This window comes from Lissotriton helveticus, chromosome 5_1 (genome assembly GCF_964261635.1).
Source record: "Lissotriton helveticus chromosome 5_1, aLisHel1.1, whole genome shotgun sequence".
Classification (NCBI taxonomy): Eukaryota; Metazoa; Chordata; class Amphibia; order Caudata; family Salamandridae; genus Lissotriton; species Lissotriton helveticus.
Window position 1 is genome coordinate 1,636,563,864 of NC_136065.1, and position 18,141 is coordinate 1,636,582,004.

Consider the following 18,141-nt stretch of genomic DNA (forward strand, 5'->3'; position numbering starts at 1 on the left):
GGGGCCCTGTTGAAGACTTCTGGTCATTTTGCTTATTCTCATTACCCTTCTGGTCTGCTTTCTTCTGGCCACCACCCTGGTTCTGGTTCTGCTGCTTGACCCTTGTCCTGACCCATCTGTCTGCCTTCTTTCCCAATTCTTGGGGAGAGGTCAGATCTGAGTCAATCAAGTGCTGATGCAACAACTGGTTCTGACAATTATTTAAGATTTGCTCTCTCATAATTAGATTATACAATCCTGTGTTATCAGTAACTTTACTTCCCAGTAACCAGCCCTCTAGAGCCTTAGTGGCACAATCAACAAAGTCAGTCCAATCTTGAGCCTGAGTTTTCTGGGTATCCCTGAACATCAACCTGTACTGTTCAGTGGTTAAGCCAAACCCATCAATCAGAGCAGTTTTCAAGATTTGGTAATCATTTGCATCCTCATCTCTAACAGTGAGGAGCTTGTCTCTACCTTTACCTTCAAAGGAGAGCAACAATATAGCTGCCCACTGACTCTGGGGTACCTGCTGTACTTTGCAGGCCCTCTCCAAAGCAGTCATCCACTTGTGGACATCATCCCCTGTCTTATAGGGGGGCACTATTTTACTCAGGTGTCTATTGTCAAAACTCCTGTCTTTATCCTTAGGGATATTGCTGCCACCAGTGGGGACTACCCCACTCAACTGTTGCTCTCTAGCAAAGGCAAGCTTTTCTTTGGCAAGGGCAAGTTCATCCCTCTGGATCCTCAGATTAGCCTGTCTCATCCTTGCTTCATGCTCTCTCCTCTGAGGGGAAGTCATTCTCCTCTGGGGAGAAGTCATTCTCCTCTGAGCGGAGGCATGAGAGTGCACAGATCTATTGGAGTCCCTAGAATGAGATCTATCTCTCCTAGCTCCAAAGTTAGGCCTGCTCAGGGTCAGTACTGGGGGTCCCCACAGATCCTTCCCTATGTAGGTCTAAGTTGGCCCTGGTTAGCCTGCTGACTACCTCAAGACCTTTGTCTGCCCCATCCCCAGAGGTGTCCCCTTCTTCCTCCTCCTCCTCTTCTGCATTCTCTGTTTCAGGGAGATCTGGATCACCAATGGTACCTTCTAAGGCTGGCATGCTCCCATCTGTGTTAGAAGCCTTTCTAGCATCATATGTCTCTAAGAGACCTAACAGAAAGGGAGTGGTAGGGTTAGAACCCGGTTTCAATTTCCTGGAGGTACACAATTGTCTCATCTCCTGGAAACTGAGAGCTGCATATCTGGAAAGGACCTGTGGAGGGTCACTAACCACTAGGGGAGTCTCTGAAGACTCTCCATGGGTAGACATGCTTCTAGTGAGGTGTAAGTGATGCACCTACCTACACTATGGGTTTTCCTACTGATCCCTTGCTAAGAGTTGTAGTCAGGGTGTGCTAGGCCCTTTCTACTACAACAGCTGGTTCAGTAGAACTCAGAGTATTTCTAAGCTTGTTATATGTACCTAGATTACCTTATGTGATCTTTCAATTGATATTTCAAGATTATACGTGGTAAAAACAACAGCAAGCTCAAATCCCAACCGCTGCACACCAATATGAGAAGTTGGCCTGATATATGATGCTCACTAGTTCTAGTGATCACCTTGTATCAGTCCAAACAACCCTTATGGTGATTGGTTGTAAGTCAACCTTATGGACCAGCTATCCTAATGGTAGCATGGACAAAGCAGTCTTAGGCTAAACTCTTTTGGCATGTTAAGCCAGCTGTTTTACCACAATATAACCCCTTGAATACCAAGTGAAAGGACACCACACAGGTTGTTATGAAAATAAACAGTTTATTTATTAATAACAACACCTCTGAACTCTTTATGAGGTCAGAGGGCTAAGCACATGACAATCTCTTATGAAAAATACTACAAGTCGCACAAAATTACACTAGTGCCCTAAGGTCACGACAAACCATATACTAAGTAAGTGGAATGTGAAAGTCGATAAAAGGAATGGAGCTGTCCAGAGGCTGTAGGATCGATGGGACCACGCTACACTAACTTCAGGTAAGTAATAGGAGGCCCACGGAACGCGTGTGCAGAGTGTGAACTCACACGCGAGATGCGTAACAACGTCTATGGACAGTACAGTTCAAGTTTAAGGTGAGTACAGACAATCCTGACTAGATAGGACATCAACGACTGTGGAACTGGACACTAGGACAGTTAAACTACCCTTGAGCACCGAAATGCTCTTGTTACCTCACCCACGGACTGCGGGTGCACAGGTGTCAAAGTGCGTCGGGTTCTCGCGTTGAAGTCTATGGAGCCTGAAAGAAAAGATGCTGCAGGCGACCAGGAGGAAGATGTCCGGTGCAATCCAAGGGTGGATTGTTGAAGAAGGAGACCTGAAAGCAGAGGGGACAATGTTCACGGTCACTTAGCCAGTGACTGGAGTGGAACCAGGAAGGAACCAGATGTCGACGTCGCGATCAGGTGAAGAGTGGACGCTTGACTCTGCAGCCACGTGGACCAGGAGGTGTCTTCGACGACCAGGATGGAGGCACGAGCTGACCCACGCAGGCTCTCGCTGTCGGCGGTGTCGGATCCTGGCTGGGACTCAACAGGCCTTGGCAAAGGCAACCCACACGGTGAGTGAAGAAAGCGTCTGGTGCGGACTAGGAGAGTCCGGGGTGCCCCTCTTTTGGAAGGGAGCAAGGGCCAGTCTGGAGCAACCAGACCAGCAGTGAAAATTCAAAAGTTCGTCGTCTAGGAGGCCACTAGCCAGCCGGCAAGTGACCAGACAACGCGTCGAGCAGGAACCAAGCAGAAGGGCCCCACGCAGATCTTGTGGATGCTGGAGGGCTGATCTTCGGTGCAGGGGCTGCTCGGGGCTGGGGCTTCTCAGTCCCCAAAGCACTTGGTCGAGTTTACCTCGGGAGTCGTGCTGGAAGCGAAGTGTAGGTTCGTTCAAGATGGCCGGTCCCACGTGTCTCGTCGCACTCACAGGTCTCAGCTTTGCTGCAGATGTAGGTTGAGGTCGGAGAGGTCTGGGAATCCGGGTCACGTCGGGCTCTGAAGTCTGGATCCTCGAGGGAAGACGACAAAGTGAAGCCGCTGGACGCTTGATGGTGCCTGCTTGTGCAGGGTGGACACTTTTTGTCCACATGGGAGATTCTTCAGTCTTCTGTGGAGCAGAACGTCGAAGGCCAAGAGTTTCTTCTTGTTGAATAGTTCAGGATAATCTAATTGGGAATGGGACCAGCTCCTACCTTTATTCTCCTAAAGGGGGCTGCACTACTGACTAGGTCCCTCCCCTGGGTGGGACCAGGAAGGGGGGTCGCTACACCCCCTATCCTTTGTCCGGTTTCCCGCCAGAGCTGGGGCTGGGATGCCCCAGCAACTGGTTTGAACCGGTGTATGCACAGGGCACCTTGTGTGCCCGAGGCATGTCTCATTCCTTTCAGGCCTCCCTACCTCAATACACAAAATCCTGTCTGGGGTGGTGCTAGCACCTCCCAAGGCAGGAAACCCTTTGTCCAAGCCATCCTCGCTGGAAGGACTCCCAGCAGCAGGAGGTCAGACTTGTGTCTGTGGTGACAGCATCCATTTTGTGATGCTGAGGCTCGAGTTAACTTTAACCGGGGTTCACAGTTACATACATGTCGTGTCCCTCTAGAAGGGTGGAATGCTACCACCGTCGCCAGAATTGGCGAGGGGGTAGTATTCCAAATCGTATGACACCTTACTCGACATGTTTTAATAATGTTATACCAGAGTTAGCATTTAACCCCGAGGTTGATAATGCACTTAAGAGTATATGGTATAGAGTTATCATGGAACAGCTATTAGGACTTGGTTCCGCAAGCTGCAAACGGGCTCAGCTCATGCCAGAGCACCATCTCACATAATTCCAAGCACTCTGCCTTCAGGATTGATAAGGCCTGCCATAGGAGTGACTGATAGGAATATATGTGTCCATTTTAGGGTTAGATATAGGTATACTATATCTACAGCAAAGGGTGTTTACACCACCTTGCCCCAGCTGTCATGCAGCCATTTGTGTCAGATTTAGATGGCCAGCCAGGGGTGGCATAATACATGCTTCAGCCCCTGGTAGGCCCTGGGTACACCTATGCCCTGGGTACAGGGACTGATAAGGTGGCCAAGTACCAATTGGTAAATGCACCTAAAGTACATGGTTGTCAATTTAGAGAGAGAACAGCTAGGCTGTGGGTCTGATTAGCAGGCCCACAGCCAGGGAAAGTCGTAAACCAGTGACGCAAAAAGCAAAAATCTGGGGTGACCATAGGATTGCAGACCCCACTCTCCTACAGGGTGGTGCTCGCACCTCTTCAGGCAGGAAACCTATTGTCCAGGCCTCCCTCGCTGGAAGGACTCCCAGCAGCAGGAGGTCAGACTTGTGTCTGTGGCAGCAGCATCCATTTTGTGACGCTGGGGCTCTGGTTAACTTTAACCAGGATAGTCAGCAACAACATGTCTTCTCCCTCTAGAAGGGTGGAATGCTACCCCCGTCGCCAGAATTGGTGAGGGGGTACTATTCCAAAGCGTATGACACCTTACACAACATGTTTAGATAAAGCCAAAGTTAGCATTCAACCGCAAGGATTATAATGCACTTAAGAGTTCATGGTATGGCAATATCATAGAACAGCTATGAGACATGGTTCCGAAAGCTGCAGACAGGCTCAGCTCATGCTAGAGCACCATCTCACACATAACCAAGCACTCTGCCTCCAGGATTGTTAAGGCCTGCCATAGGAGTGACTTATAGGTTACTGTGTGTCTATATTTAAGGGTAGATATAGGAATACTATACCTAAGCAAGGGGTGATTACACGACCTTGCCCCAGCTGAGTGATCAGCCAGTTGTGTCAGTTTGAGTGGCCAGCCAGGGGTGGCATAATACACGCAGCAGCCCCTGGTAGGCCTTGGTTACACCTATGCCCTGAGTACCTAGGGTACACTTCTACAGGGGCTGATAAGGTCAGCCAATTCCAATTGTGGATGTACCTAGAGTACATGGTGTGAATTTAGAGAGAGTGCGTTTGGGCTGTGCAGGCCCACAGCCACATCTAAGTCGAAAACCAGTAAAGCAAAATCAAAAAGTGGGGGTGACCATAGGAAGCAGTCCCTACTCTCCTACACCACTCTCACATAAAACCAAGCACTCTGCCTCCAAGATGGTTAAGGCCTGCCATAGGAGTAACTTATAGGTTACTATGTGTCTATATATAAGGTAGATATAGATATACTATATCAAAGTAAGGGGTGATTACACCACCTTACCCAAGCTGAGTGATCAGCCTGTGGTGTCAGTTTGGATGGTCAGCCAGGGGTGGCACAATACATGCTGCAGCCCCTGGTAGGCCTTGGATGCACCTATGCCCTGGGTACCTATGGTACACTATACAGGGGCTCACAGAGGTGACCCAATTCCCAATCTGGTATGTACCTAAAGTACATGGAGTCCATTTTATAGAGAGAGCAGATAGTTGACCTGGGATCCTGCTATTCAGGGCCCCAGGCTAAGTAGAAAACCAGCAAAACACTAGGCAAAAAGTTGGGGTAACCATATAGTCAGATATCCACCTTCCTACACCGGACTTTATTGTCCAGGCAGTAATGCTTGGCAAACGTGTGCAGCGAGGCCCAAGTAGCTGCCTGACAAATGTCCTGCAAAGGGACTCCCCGTCCCAAGGCAGTAGTAGCCCCCGTGGCCTGAGTGCAATGGGCGCGCAGCCCCACAGGAGGTTCCTTTTTAGCCAAGGAATAACAGATCTAGATGCACAAAACGACCTACTGAGAGATGGTCCGCTTGTGCACCGCCCGTCCCTTCTTAGCGCCCATGTAGCCAACAAAGAGTTTGTCGTTCACCAGGAACTGTTGTGTGCTGTTCAGGTAAAAAGAGAGCACGTTTTGGGTCCAGACGGTGGAGCCTCTCTTCCTCTTTCGAGGGATGCAGAGGCGGAAAGAAGGTGGGCAAGGTAATGGTCTGACCAATGTGAAAGGCAGTAACCACCTTGGGCAGAAAAGAAGGACGAGTCCTCAGAACAACTTTGTCCGGATGGACAGAGAGTAAAGGAGGCTTAGAAGAAAGAGCCTGGAGCTCACTCACTCTTCTGGCAGAGGTGATGGCAACCAGGAAAGCAGTCTTTAGAGTCAGAAGACGTAAAGGACGGTTATGGAGAGGCTCAAAGGGAGCACACATTAGATAGGTTAACATCAGATTCAAGTCCCACTGAGGCATTACAAAGGGAACAGGAGGAAACATGTGAGTAATGCCTTTCAAGAATCTATTTACAACAGGGGAAGAGAAGGCTGATCAGAAAGCCTAAAGAAGGCTGAAACAGCGAAAGATATCCCTTGATAGTGCCCAGAGAGGAGACCTGCTGGGCCGGGGAAAGAAGAAAGAGGAGAACCTCTGAAAGAGGGGCAGAGAGGGGATCCACAGTCTTTGATGTGCAACATGCCATGAATTTGTTCCACCTGCAGGCATATACTGTTTTTGTGGCGGGACGCCTGGCTGCCAGAATGACCTCAGACTTCAGGAGGCAAGTCAAATGGCATCAACTGTTGCAGCTCAATCTCCACACATGTAGGTGGAGGCTGGACAGGTTTGGGCGGAGGACCGTCCCCTGTTGCTGCGACAGAAGGTCCTCCTGAAGAGGCAGTCGAATCGGGGGATCAATTGCTATACTGAGTAGCTCGGGATACCAGAATCTTCATGCCCAATCCGGAGCCACAAGGATGACTTGGGCCCGGTCGCACCTGATCTTCTTCAGCACTCTGGGCAGAAGTGGTATAGGCGGAAAGGCGCATAACAGACCGCAACTCCACTCGCGACGAAAAGCATCGCCGAGCGAGTGCTGCTTTGGAAATTGCAACGCGCAGAACTGATGACATTGCGCGTTCTCTTCGGAGGCGAATAGATCTAACCAAGGCTCTCCACACTGCTGAAAGAGACCTTGCACCACGTCCGAGTTCAGACGCCATTCGTGATCCATCATGCACCGACGGCTGAGTTTGTCCGCCCTGGCGTTCAGGGAACCTGCCAGGTGTTGAACCACCAGGGTGATGCCCTGATGCTCCAGCCATGCCCAGAGGCGCAGAGCCTCTTGACATAGGGTCCACAACCCCACCCCGCCCTGTTTGTTGCAATACCACAAGGCGGTGGTGGTGTCTGTGAACACCCGAACCTCACTTCCCCGGATAGAGGGAACAAATGCTTTCAGTGCAAGCCGGATCACCAGCAGCGCCAGAAGGTTGTTGTGGAGCCGGGACTCTGCCGGAGACCAGAGGCCTCTGATCTCCGCCTCTCCCATGTGGCCACCCCATTCCAGGAGGGACGCATCAGTCACCACTGTGTGCTCCGGTTGGGGAAGGGAGAGGTCTATGCCGCTGACGGTCTGTGAGCCACCACTGCAACTGTCTCGCAGTGCCCTCCGAGATCAGGACGTGGACGGACAGGTTGCCCTGATGCTGTGCCCACTGGAACTTCAGGTCCCACTGCAGAGCCCGCCCCTGGCGTGATGTACCAGCAGGATGCAGGAGGCCATCTGCCCCAGAAGCCGTAGGGTCAACCTGACCGCAACTCGGGATAAAGGCTGAAAGATCGGAATCAGAGCCTGAATATCCCGAACCCGGTGCTCGGGAGTATAAACCCGAAACTGCGCCGAGTCCATAACCGCTCTGATGAAGAGGAGCTTCTGGGAGGGTCTCAGGTGCGACTTTGGCACTTTGATGGAGAACCCCAGCAAATGCAGGAGGTCTGCCGTAGTCTGGAGGTGGGAGACGACTGTTTGGGGCGAGCCCGCCTTCAACAACCAGTCATCGAGATAGGGGAAGACTGGAACCTCTGATCTGCGCAGATGAGCTGCGATCACCGCCATCACTTTCGTGAACATCCAAGGGGCCCTGGTGAGGCGCAGGGGAGCACGGTGAACTGAAAGTGCTGATAGCCTACTGTGAACCGCAGGTAATGCCGATGGGCCGGCAGGACGGGAATATGGAAATAAGCGTACTGCAAGTCCAACGCTACCATCCAGTCTCCAGGATGTGGGGCAGCCAGAACCTGAGCTAACGTCAGCATCTTGAACTTCTCCTTCCGAAGGAAGCCGTTGACGCTCCTGAGGTCCAAGATAGGGCGCAGGCCCCCATTGCCCTTCTTGGGAACCAGAAAGTAGTGAGAGTAACAACTCCGCCCTACTTCGGGCGAGGAACGCGCGCGATGGCCCCCTTGGCCAAAAGGGCCGTAACTTCCTCCAGCAGAAGTTGCAAGTGATCCCCCGACATGCGGTGGTACTGCAGTGGCATGGCTGGAGGGGTCGCCTCGAAGGGGAGGGAGTAGCCCCTTCACACGATTTGGAGCACCGACCTGTCCGAAGTGATGGGACGCCAATGGAGCAGGAGATGGCGAACTCTGCCTCCCACTGGCATGGAATGGGCCTGAAAGCTCAGACTAGGAAGGCTTTGCGGCAGATGCTGCGGGAGTGGATGTGGACTGACCGGCTCTCTGGCCTCCATCTTCGCAACGGCGGAATGCACATCCGCGTTAAGGTTGGTTCTGCGGCCTGTGGCTGGACGAACATGCGGGGGGGGCTCCTTCCGTGGCCACAAAAGGAGCGAAAAGCAGAGGTTTGCTGGCGCTGGGCCGACAGGCCCAAGGACTTGGCCGTAGCCCAGGAGTCCTTAAAGCGCTCCAGCGCGCTATCTGCCTTGTTGCCAGAGGCGACAGCTGTCAAAAGACATGTCCATGAGAGTGCTCTGGACATCACCTGAGAAGTTGGTGGACCTCAGCCAGGCGTGACAACAAATCCGCCACCGTCGTTGCAATCGCTCTGCCCAGCGAGTCCTTGGTGTCAAGTCCACATCGAATGGAGTACCGTGCTGCATCCCGCCCCTCAGGAAGAGTCTGGGCGAGCCATGTCTGGGCCTCCTCCGGACACTGCACGTCCGCCACCGTATCCCATAGAGAGTGGGTGTAACGGCCCAAAAAGAATGCAGTATTAATGGACTGCAACCCTAGACTGACAGGGGAAAACAGTTTCTTGCCAAACTGTTCCAGCCTATTGGATTTCCGGTCCGTGGGTGTGGAAGGGAATGCGGTTTGGGACGTGGAGGCCTGGATAACCAGACTCTAAGGGGTGGGGTGGGTGGACAGAAAGCAGGGGTCGCCCGAAGCTGGGCGGTGGCGCCGGGCAACGTTCCGATCCACAGGAGGGACTGTGGTGGGCTTGGACCAAGTGCCCTTCAGAACGTCAGTGAGGGCCTCATTAAACTGCAGCAGAGGATCCGAAGAGCTTACTGGTGGTTGAAGCACCTCGATGAGGAGGTTGGTCCTCATGGCCACTGCAGGAAGCTCAAGGCCTTGTCCGCCTTGCGCAGCATCACAGCATAAGTCGCTCCCTCCTATGTAGCCTCGGAAGGAGGAGAGAGAAAACCAGTTTCAGGCGAAGTGTCTACACCACTGGCCTTCCCTAGCTCATCTGCCCAGTCCTGACTTAACTGGCACTGCTGTGCCAGATGGTCCTCAGACCCCTCCCAGTCCTCCCCATTCATGCTGCTTGTTGCAACAGAGTAGACGTTTGAAAGAACAAAACAAACATGTCTAAGATGTGCAAGTAAAGAGGAGGTAGGAGTTTACAACTGGATAAAGAATTGTTCAGATCCCCTGCAGAGCACTATCTTTTGTGAATACTAAGTTCCATTCCCTCTACTCACTACATCTGCAATCACTAAGCGACCCTAATGCCCATAGCAGTTATGTATCAACACCTGATCTCCAATGCAGAACGAACAGTTTTTCTTCCTCCTTCCTCAAACATATAGCTGTCACTGCTGGGAGAGCAGCACTCAAAGGGCAATATCCTCTCTATATGGAGAAATGCCCTAATTGGAAATCCAAGAAATGGTTCGCTTGGTTACAGTGGATAAAAGTCAAGTGGAGGCTGTTTATAAGACTTTCAAGATAATTCAACTGGCTTGAAAGGCTATTAATCTCTCTGTTCTAATCCTCTACTGGAATCTTGAATCACCCGTGGCATCTCAACTACACACACTAACAATTACAAGTCAATAACTGTCACAAGTCTTTTGCACATCTTGGGGATGGATAGATCACACCCTCTGCAAGCCCGCATCAAACACCACCAGGCAAGCCCTGACCTGGAACCCTCAAGGGAAAAGTGAGAAGAAGGCCAAGAAACATCTGGGGCCAAGGCCTCAAGGCTGACTGCAAGGAGATGGGTTACACCTAGAGTCAGATCGAAAGAAAAGCCCAGGACAGAGAAGGTTGGAGAGTCCTGGTTGATGGCTTATACCTCAGGAGGGGTAGTAGGCATAAGTAAGTAATTCTTCCACATCTGTGGTATCCTTCACAGACGAGAGGTACATAGGTGCCCCCTATGTTGATTCATGTGAATGCCTCAGGTCCCACAGCGACTGGAGACTAGAACAATGAACTCACTCGCACCCAGTCTGTTGGATAAGCCTGGTGCATCGGTATTAGCATGGCAACTCATCATAGGCAAACACGCAGGAAAGGACAATCAACAATAGATTAAAGTGATAAGGATGGGGTGCCCAGAGAATAAGCTGCATAAGAATAGGTAAAATGATCACAATCCCATTAATAAAGTTCCCAAAGACAGGAGTGATGTGTTTGGCAGGGCAGGGGAAAGGTAAAGTACTGTAAAGGCGGACAGAGGTACAATGAAGCTTGCAGGAACAACTCACATCTTTCATCTGAACAGTGAACTCCTTCTCATCGATTCCCCTCCGGAGCTTAGTGAACTGTGAGGCAGCCTCATCCTCCAAGTTACTACTGCGAGGTGTCGGGGCAGAGGAGTCACTGCATGCCCCAATCAGGTGGGAGGTGTCAGGGGAGAAAGGAACGGTTCCCTGTGGTTGCACACTGACACTAGGTTCTGGTGTACGCCGGGGGCTCGGCCACTTCCCTGTCAGCACTGCTTGAGATACAAGATCAATGCGGTTGATTAAGACCCGGTCCTGTAGTGGGGAGAAGAAGTGGAAGAAAAACAGAAAAGAGCATGTTAACAATTATCATTAAACATTTCAAAGATATAGTCTGTAAGCTTGAAGGAACCAACTTCCTATCAGTCATTCAAATAAACTTTAACTTGAGCTGAAAACATATAGAAAAGGAAAATGTTACTTACCCTTAAGTATCAGTTTGTGATTGAAGTGAAATGGATTCACATACTTTACATGTAAGGTTGGGTGCTGATGTTGCAAGCTGAGAACATGTAAAAATACAAGTATATCAATGAAAAACATCTGAAACATAAGCTTGCATCTGGGAAGGTGAGGGTGCATGTCAATCTACTGCACTACAAGCTACAAACTGATACCTAGAGGAAAGTAACATTTTCAGTTTGTAGCTATAGATCACATGCTTTGCAGTAGCTTACAAGTAGTTCAACGTGTTTGGAATAATGTTCCAAGGACAGTTTGCTCTACCTGTGCTTCCCGCCAGACAAATTTGTTACAATATTGCCTTGTGAAGGAGTGGCGTAGACCATAATGCTGCTCTGCAGATGTCTGTAAGCTACAGAGTTCCAATAAAGGCCACCCTGGCTCCTTTTATGTAACCGGAATAAGCTCCAGGTATAGTGCGAAGTGTACATTTAACTATATATAACCTAAATATATTTCACTATCCATCTTGCGAGCCCTGACTTAGAAATAGAATTACCCAAGTGGGCTTATAAAAAAGCGAGAAACAGTTTTTTGTTTTCCGAAATGATTTGGTACAATCAATATCAAACACCAGTGCTCCCTTTTCCCCTAATGTGTGCAATGCTCTTTCTGCAACTGACTAGGGTTGTGGAAAGTACAGTACATCAATCAATGGTTTGACCGACATGGAATGAGGAGTCTACCGTCAGCAAAAAGCATGGATTTGTCTATATGATGACCTGATCTGGTGAAACTGAATGGAAGGCTCCTCTAACTTTAAGGCCTATTTAGTAACTCTTTGCAAAGACATATTTACAACCAACAAAGCAACCTTCCATGAAAAACTGCATCTGGCAAGCATATGATGGCTTGAAAAGGGGCCCCCGAGCTGTAATCCCAGCCCCTGATATTCCTCTGTACAAATATTGTTGTCCAGGAATATTCATTTTTGATTTGGTGTTTGGATCATTAGAGAAGTAATTTAACTTGGGTAGACATTGCTGATACATGCCACATTTTTCTGGACAACATTTTTAAAAATGGGAGATGCGTTACAGTGATGGTATAATATTTCAGGAACCATGAGACCTATACGCTTTATTTTGGTGTCAAAATTTAGGTTTTGGGGGTCAAGTAGTCTTATAGAGACAGAATATCACTCCTCAGAGCAACCATTCCGCCATTTTCCAAACTGACAGCTATAATAGAGGAAGAAGAGACGCACGAGTTACTTACCTTCGGTAACGATGTATCTGGTAAAGACGTTGTCTAGCCGCAGATTCCTTAACTTAGAATATCCCCAGGCGTCAGACTGGATCTGGAAACCTTTTTGTAGCAGCACCTCTGCATGCCGGGGGACGGCGCCTCACGACTACGCCCTGACGTCGACCACAGACGTTATGTCAGCGAGGTCATATAAGTCCCTCCCGGCGCGCTGACGTCAGTTTTCTTCAGAGAAAATTTTACCCGGCACAACGCAGAGCCACCGACAAAACTGTGAAAGTATAAGAACAGTGTGCAAAGGATGAAAAATCTGTAAAAGAAAGAAGGAGGATGGTGCAAAACATCATAAAAAACAGTATTCGCTACTGTCTCCATATAAGAGACAAAGTAAGGTCAGAGCAAGCTCTAAGAAAGAACCCTGCAAAGTGAAGCATGGACCCTCCCCACAGGCTGAGTAACAAGGGAAGAATATCTCAACAGACAAAGGTAGATTGTTATTACCATGTAGAACTGTGCCGCCCAACAAGGACGAGCACAGGAAGAACAGTCTACTGCGAGAAGGTATGAAAAGGATAGCACCTCCCCTATAGAAAGAGGGAGGCCGAAACACAGCCCAGCAGATCCCCAAGAAGGCAATTATAAAGGAGACAATAGCCCTAAGTCAATGGAGAAGGTGGGAGGAAGGGAGGGAAGGCAACAGGAGAAGAAGAAGAATCTCCTGACAACGGTGACAAAGGCACGTTCAACAGGAAACTCTTAAAGGAGGGTGTAACCATACGAGCACCCTGAAAGAAAATTATGGCAACAGAAAAGAGGCCAAATGGAGAAGCCCATCTGGCAAGGTCCTCCCAGAACAGGGGGGATGGGTGGGCGTTAAGGAATCTGCGGCTAGACAACGTCTCTACCAAATACATCGTTATTGAAGGTAAATAACTCGTACATCTGATAGAGACATCTATCCACTGATTCCTTAACTTAGAATAGATACCACAGCGATACTCCAAGAGGGAGGAGGGTCTGCGATGGAACAACAGAAAGTGCCCGAAGCACTGAGCCGGCAACAGAGTGGGACTATGGGGAAGGCTACGGTGGAGAAGCTAGACAGCAACCCAAGTATCTTCTAAGAGCAAAGGACACCGGGAGACCTGGTATCACGAAACTGCCAGAATAGCACAACACCATACCCATGTGAGGATGAGATGTATAAACGACACAAGCCACAGCCCAGGACAGAAGAGTGTGTCCAGAAAGAACGAGGAAGAAGGACTACTCCCAGACCAATGGTGCACGAAGTGGACTCTAACCAAGCTAGAGGATAACATGAAGAGAGGCAACCAGAGCCTGCGAGGCTAGCCCACGCAAGGGAGGCCGGAGAGGCCACATTCAGGAATCGAAGGGCAAGAGGCAGGAATTGAACAAATACTTAGAAATATAGGCAGGAACAAAGGACATGACAAGTGCACACCTAGTCACCAAAGGGGGGACAAGGGCGAACAGTATCTGAAGCAAGCTGAAAATGCAGCATTGCACTTAAATGCACTAAGAACAGCCACCGCCGTGCAGAACGAGGGCAAGCTCGAATCCAGCACGGAAATGCCCCTTGATACACGGAGACATAGGATCAGATCTCACAGTAGCGAAGATAGGTGGAGATGTAGAAAAGAGGATACCCCCCATGGGCAATCTGTAGATATATATATTTACTGAAAAAAACATAGGTTTCAGAGACGTTATTGTTAGAAATTAGCATTTAAAAACCTTTGAAATTCACTGAAAAAATCATAAGTTTCAGAGCCGTTATAGTTAGGAATTAGCATTTAAAAAACCTTTGAAATTTACTGAAAAAAAACATAGGTTTCATGAGCGTTATAGTTAGCTGAACATTTCACTTGTACAAAACCATTTAAAAAATGCCTCCGTTATAGTTAGTTGTGCTAACTATAACTCAAGCGCCCGCAATGCACTGCTGATGATGTCACATATTACAGTCAGTCATGACATGGTCAGTGATATCACTGATGACATCTCAAATGACATCACTGATGACATCATCCACGTGAAAAATGTATTTTAATATATCCGCAACGGGTCCGCGTATTCTAGCTGCCATTTTGGAAAAGTCGTGAAGGATCCACATATGGTGAGCGACGAGTGCGCATTTTTTTTCAGTTCAGCCATATACGCACAATGTTACGTGGTGTGCACGATTGTTATGCGACCGGTCCGCGACTGCTGCTCCCGAGCATTCGCGACACATGCGTATTGCGGTACGCGACGCTTGCGCGGTGGGCACGTCAATGTGCTGGGGCGCACGACTCCCGTGAAATTTTTTACGTTCTAAAATGATATGTACCTGTCTTTGATGTACATATTAGGGCAAAAGATTATCTAAGGTATTCATAAAAATAATATATTTCTACTTGTAATAAACGTATATTATTTTAAAATATATTTTCGCGAAGTCGCGTCGGGTGCGCGATTCGTGACTGCACGGTGCCAGATACCTTGTGACCGCAAAAAAAAAAAGATTTGATTGGTTCTTAAGATTTCTCACTGTAACTATTGAAAGAACCCACCCATTTTAATTATTCTGTTTGGAGCAGTTGATGAGACATCTCTTCTTCCAGAGCTGGTTTTGGAATTTTTTTGGTGTTTTTAAAAAATTGCATTGGAGAAATGGCATCTGGTTCGGAAGCTCCTTATCATTCTTCAGAATGAAGATATCTTGGAGGAAGATCCACCCAAGCAGAGGCCTGAATCAGTGGTATGGAAATGTTTCCCCTTTCCTGCCGGAGAAAAAAAAAAGAAGGTCAATACAAGAAAAGTCACATGCTTGCTGTGTGAGAGGGCCCTGTCGCGAGGCAGTGACAAGAAATACTCCTGTGGAACAGCGAGTATGTATAAACATCTGCGGACAATTCTCCCAAAGAATCTGGCAAGAGAAGAAATGAGGCGTGCAGCAAAATATCCACCACCAGACATTGCTAGCACCTCCGGAGCGTCCTCTTCAGCACCACCAGTAGACATTCGCCCAGAATTAGCTTTTCTGCAGCAGCACTGCACTAAGGGCAAAACCATCATCTGTTATGGTGAACAGTCAGTGGACGCTATTTGTGCAGCTCAACGGAACCACAAATGCACATTTTGTTTTATTTTTTTGTTTGTGGAATGATGTTGAATTCCAAAAGCTAACTGTTCACTAAGTTCCTTTTTTTTCCCAATTTTTAAAAAACCCCAAAAAAGGACAAAATTGTTAAAAAAAAAACTACAAAAAAATAGAAAACAAAAAAGGAAAAAAAGTTCAGAACTACCTTATCTGGTTTAAAAAAAACAACCTATAATTGCATGGTAATGTATGAACGTTTGGTTCAATATATGTGTAGAGCATGATTGACTGAAAGAATGCATTAGTACTGTATGGTGAATTTATAGGGGAAGATCTATGAGGAAGTGCTGCAGCATGACACTGCAAGCCCTTTAGCTGCACTGCGGCACTTCTGAAGCACAGGGATGTGACATATTTACATGAATATGTCGCAATTCTGTGCTCCCTCTGCACTAACACACAAACTGCAGCCATGCAGTGACGCAGGCACCCTTGCACCATGGTGCAAGGATATCTGTGTCGTGGGGAGATTGTTTTTGTTATAGTATGTTATTGTTATGTTAATGGCCTCTTATATAGCGCATGAATCACCCAGGGGCATCTCAGCGCTTTCTTAGAGGAAAACCAGAGGGAAAAGTGAGGTATCAATGACAGACAGTTAAAATAGGAAGGCCTTGAGTTGTTTTCTGAAAACCAGATAGGAGGTAGATTTACACAAATTCTCAGGTAGAGAATTCCAGTACTTGGGAGCAATATATGAAAAAACTTTGCCCCCTGTACGGTTAAGCCGAATGCGAGGGATCTTCAACAGTGCCAACAAGTTTGATCTCAAGTTGCGGCTAGAAGTCTGCTTATAAAGTTTATTTTGCAAATAACTAGGACCCGTTCCTTTAATGGCTTTAAAGGTGAGGCAGCATATCTTAAAAAATGATCTCTTTTTCACTGAAAGCAAGTGAAACTCTGAGCAAGGGGAGTGATAGAGAACCTGGGGGATGGTTTAAGACCATCCTCGCTGCCATATTTTGGATGACTTGAAGCTTGGCTACCAAAGTTTCACCCACTTCAGCCAGTAGCGCGTTCCCGTAGTCCAGGCGGCTCACGACCATCACTTGGACCACCGTTCTGCGATGTTTCACTGGCAGATATGGAAGAATTCTACGTAGTAGACAAAGACTGTAATAGCAGGAACCAGTGATGTTTTTGACATTGTCCTTCATAGTCAGTTTATCATCCAGTTGTATTCCCAAGCTTTTTACTGAGGATGAGGGATTGGGAGCCATCCCCCAACTGGGCAGGCTACCAGTCGGCCAAACTGAAGTTATTGGTTCTTCCCAGAAGCATAAGCTCTGTTTTTTCTGGATTGAGTTGAAGGCAACATTCTGTCATCCAATTTGAGATGGCCAACATTCCTGCCGAAAAATGCAGTCTCTCCTCATTTAGGTTAGATCCAATTGGGAAAATCAGCTGAGTATCTTTTGCATACGATATAATCTCAAACCCAAAAGGTCGGACAATCTTGGCCAATGGTGCCATATACACATTGAAGAGAGTAGGGCTCAAGCAGGAGCCCTGTGGTAGTGCCTTATCTCACAGGAATTTTTGAGACCTGAAAGGGCCCAGAATAATCGTTTGCCCTCTGTCTGACAGAAAACTTTTGAGCCATTCCAGAGCGAGATCCTCAATACCACACTCCTGTAACCTCCCCACAAGTAGTCAGTGAGATGGTATCGAATGCTGCGGAGAGGTCCAAGAGGATGAGTGTCGCGGCTCCCCCATCATCAAGGGTTTGTCTTATTGAATCTGTGACTGCCAATATGGCGGTCTCAGTACTAAACCCGGACGGAAACCTGACTTCGAGGGGTCCAGGATATTGCTGAATTCCAAATAATGGCTCAATTGTTTATTTATATGGGTTTCCAGTATTTTACCCAGCAAAGGTAACAAAGATATTGGTCTGTAATTATTCAAGACCTGAGGATCTGCTGTCTGTTTTTTAAGGATTGGCCAAACATAGGCTTCCTTCCAGGCAGTTGGAATAGAACCTGTTAAGATAGAGGAATTGAAGATTTCCTGAATTTTCGGAGCAAAGATGGGGGAAAGAAGTGCCATAATGTTAGGAGAACATATGTCACCCGGTGATCCAGATTTTGCTACCTGAAGTTGATTTATATCCTCCAGTGAGATGGTTTCAAAGTGCTTGAGATGGCAGCCAGGCTCTGTCATTGAGACATCATGGTCCCTGGTAGATCTAATATGATTAGTACTCATGATAGGAAAATTGTCATAGATTAGCGAAATTTTGTTTTGAAAATATTTCGCTAATGAATCAGAGCTCCCGCGTTTCTAATGACGACTGTTTGCATACTTGAGGAGATGCAAAATCCTTGAGAATATTAAACAAGGCCTTAGATGAGTTACCGGCTTGTTCTATTTGATAATGAATATATGAGCATCTAGCCATTTTAATTTTTTTATGGTAATGCGATAAGGCTAATTTATAGCTTTGCTTATCACCCTCATCTTTGGATCTTCTCCATCGTCTCTCTAGAGCCTTACACGAGGACTTGCCACTTTTTAGGTCACCTGAGTACCATGGGGCCGATATTTGTAGGGTAGCAGGCTTCTTCTTACACTCAGGAATAACTGTATCCA

The 18,141-nt window shown here is 48.0% G+C and overlaps 1 protein-coding gene and 1 non-coding gene across 2 annotated transcripts in view; both read right to left on the reverse strand.

Annotated features, from left to right (window-relative positions):
* The window catches only part of LOC144755671 (chromodomain-helicase-DNA-binding protein 8-like), a 1,307,007-nt gene that overhangs the window by 219,105 nt on the left and 1,069,761 nt on the right, over nucleotides 1-18,141 (reverse strand). Inside the window, 1 exon segment of the mRNA XM_078644841.1 lies at nucleotides 10,698-10,970. Within this exon segment, the coding sequence (XP_078500967.1) occupies nucleotides 10,698-10,970 (273 nt within the window).
* Nucleotides 10,383-10,491, reverse strand: LOC144756958 (small nucleolar RNA U6-53/MBII-28). The gene has a single exon (XR_013595432.1). It is a non-coding gene; the product is annotated as a small nucleolar RNA U6-53/MBII-28 (small nucleolar RNA).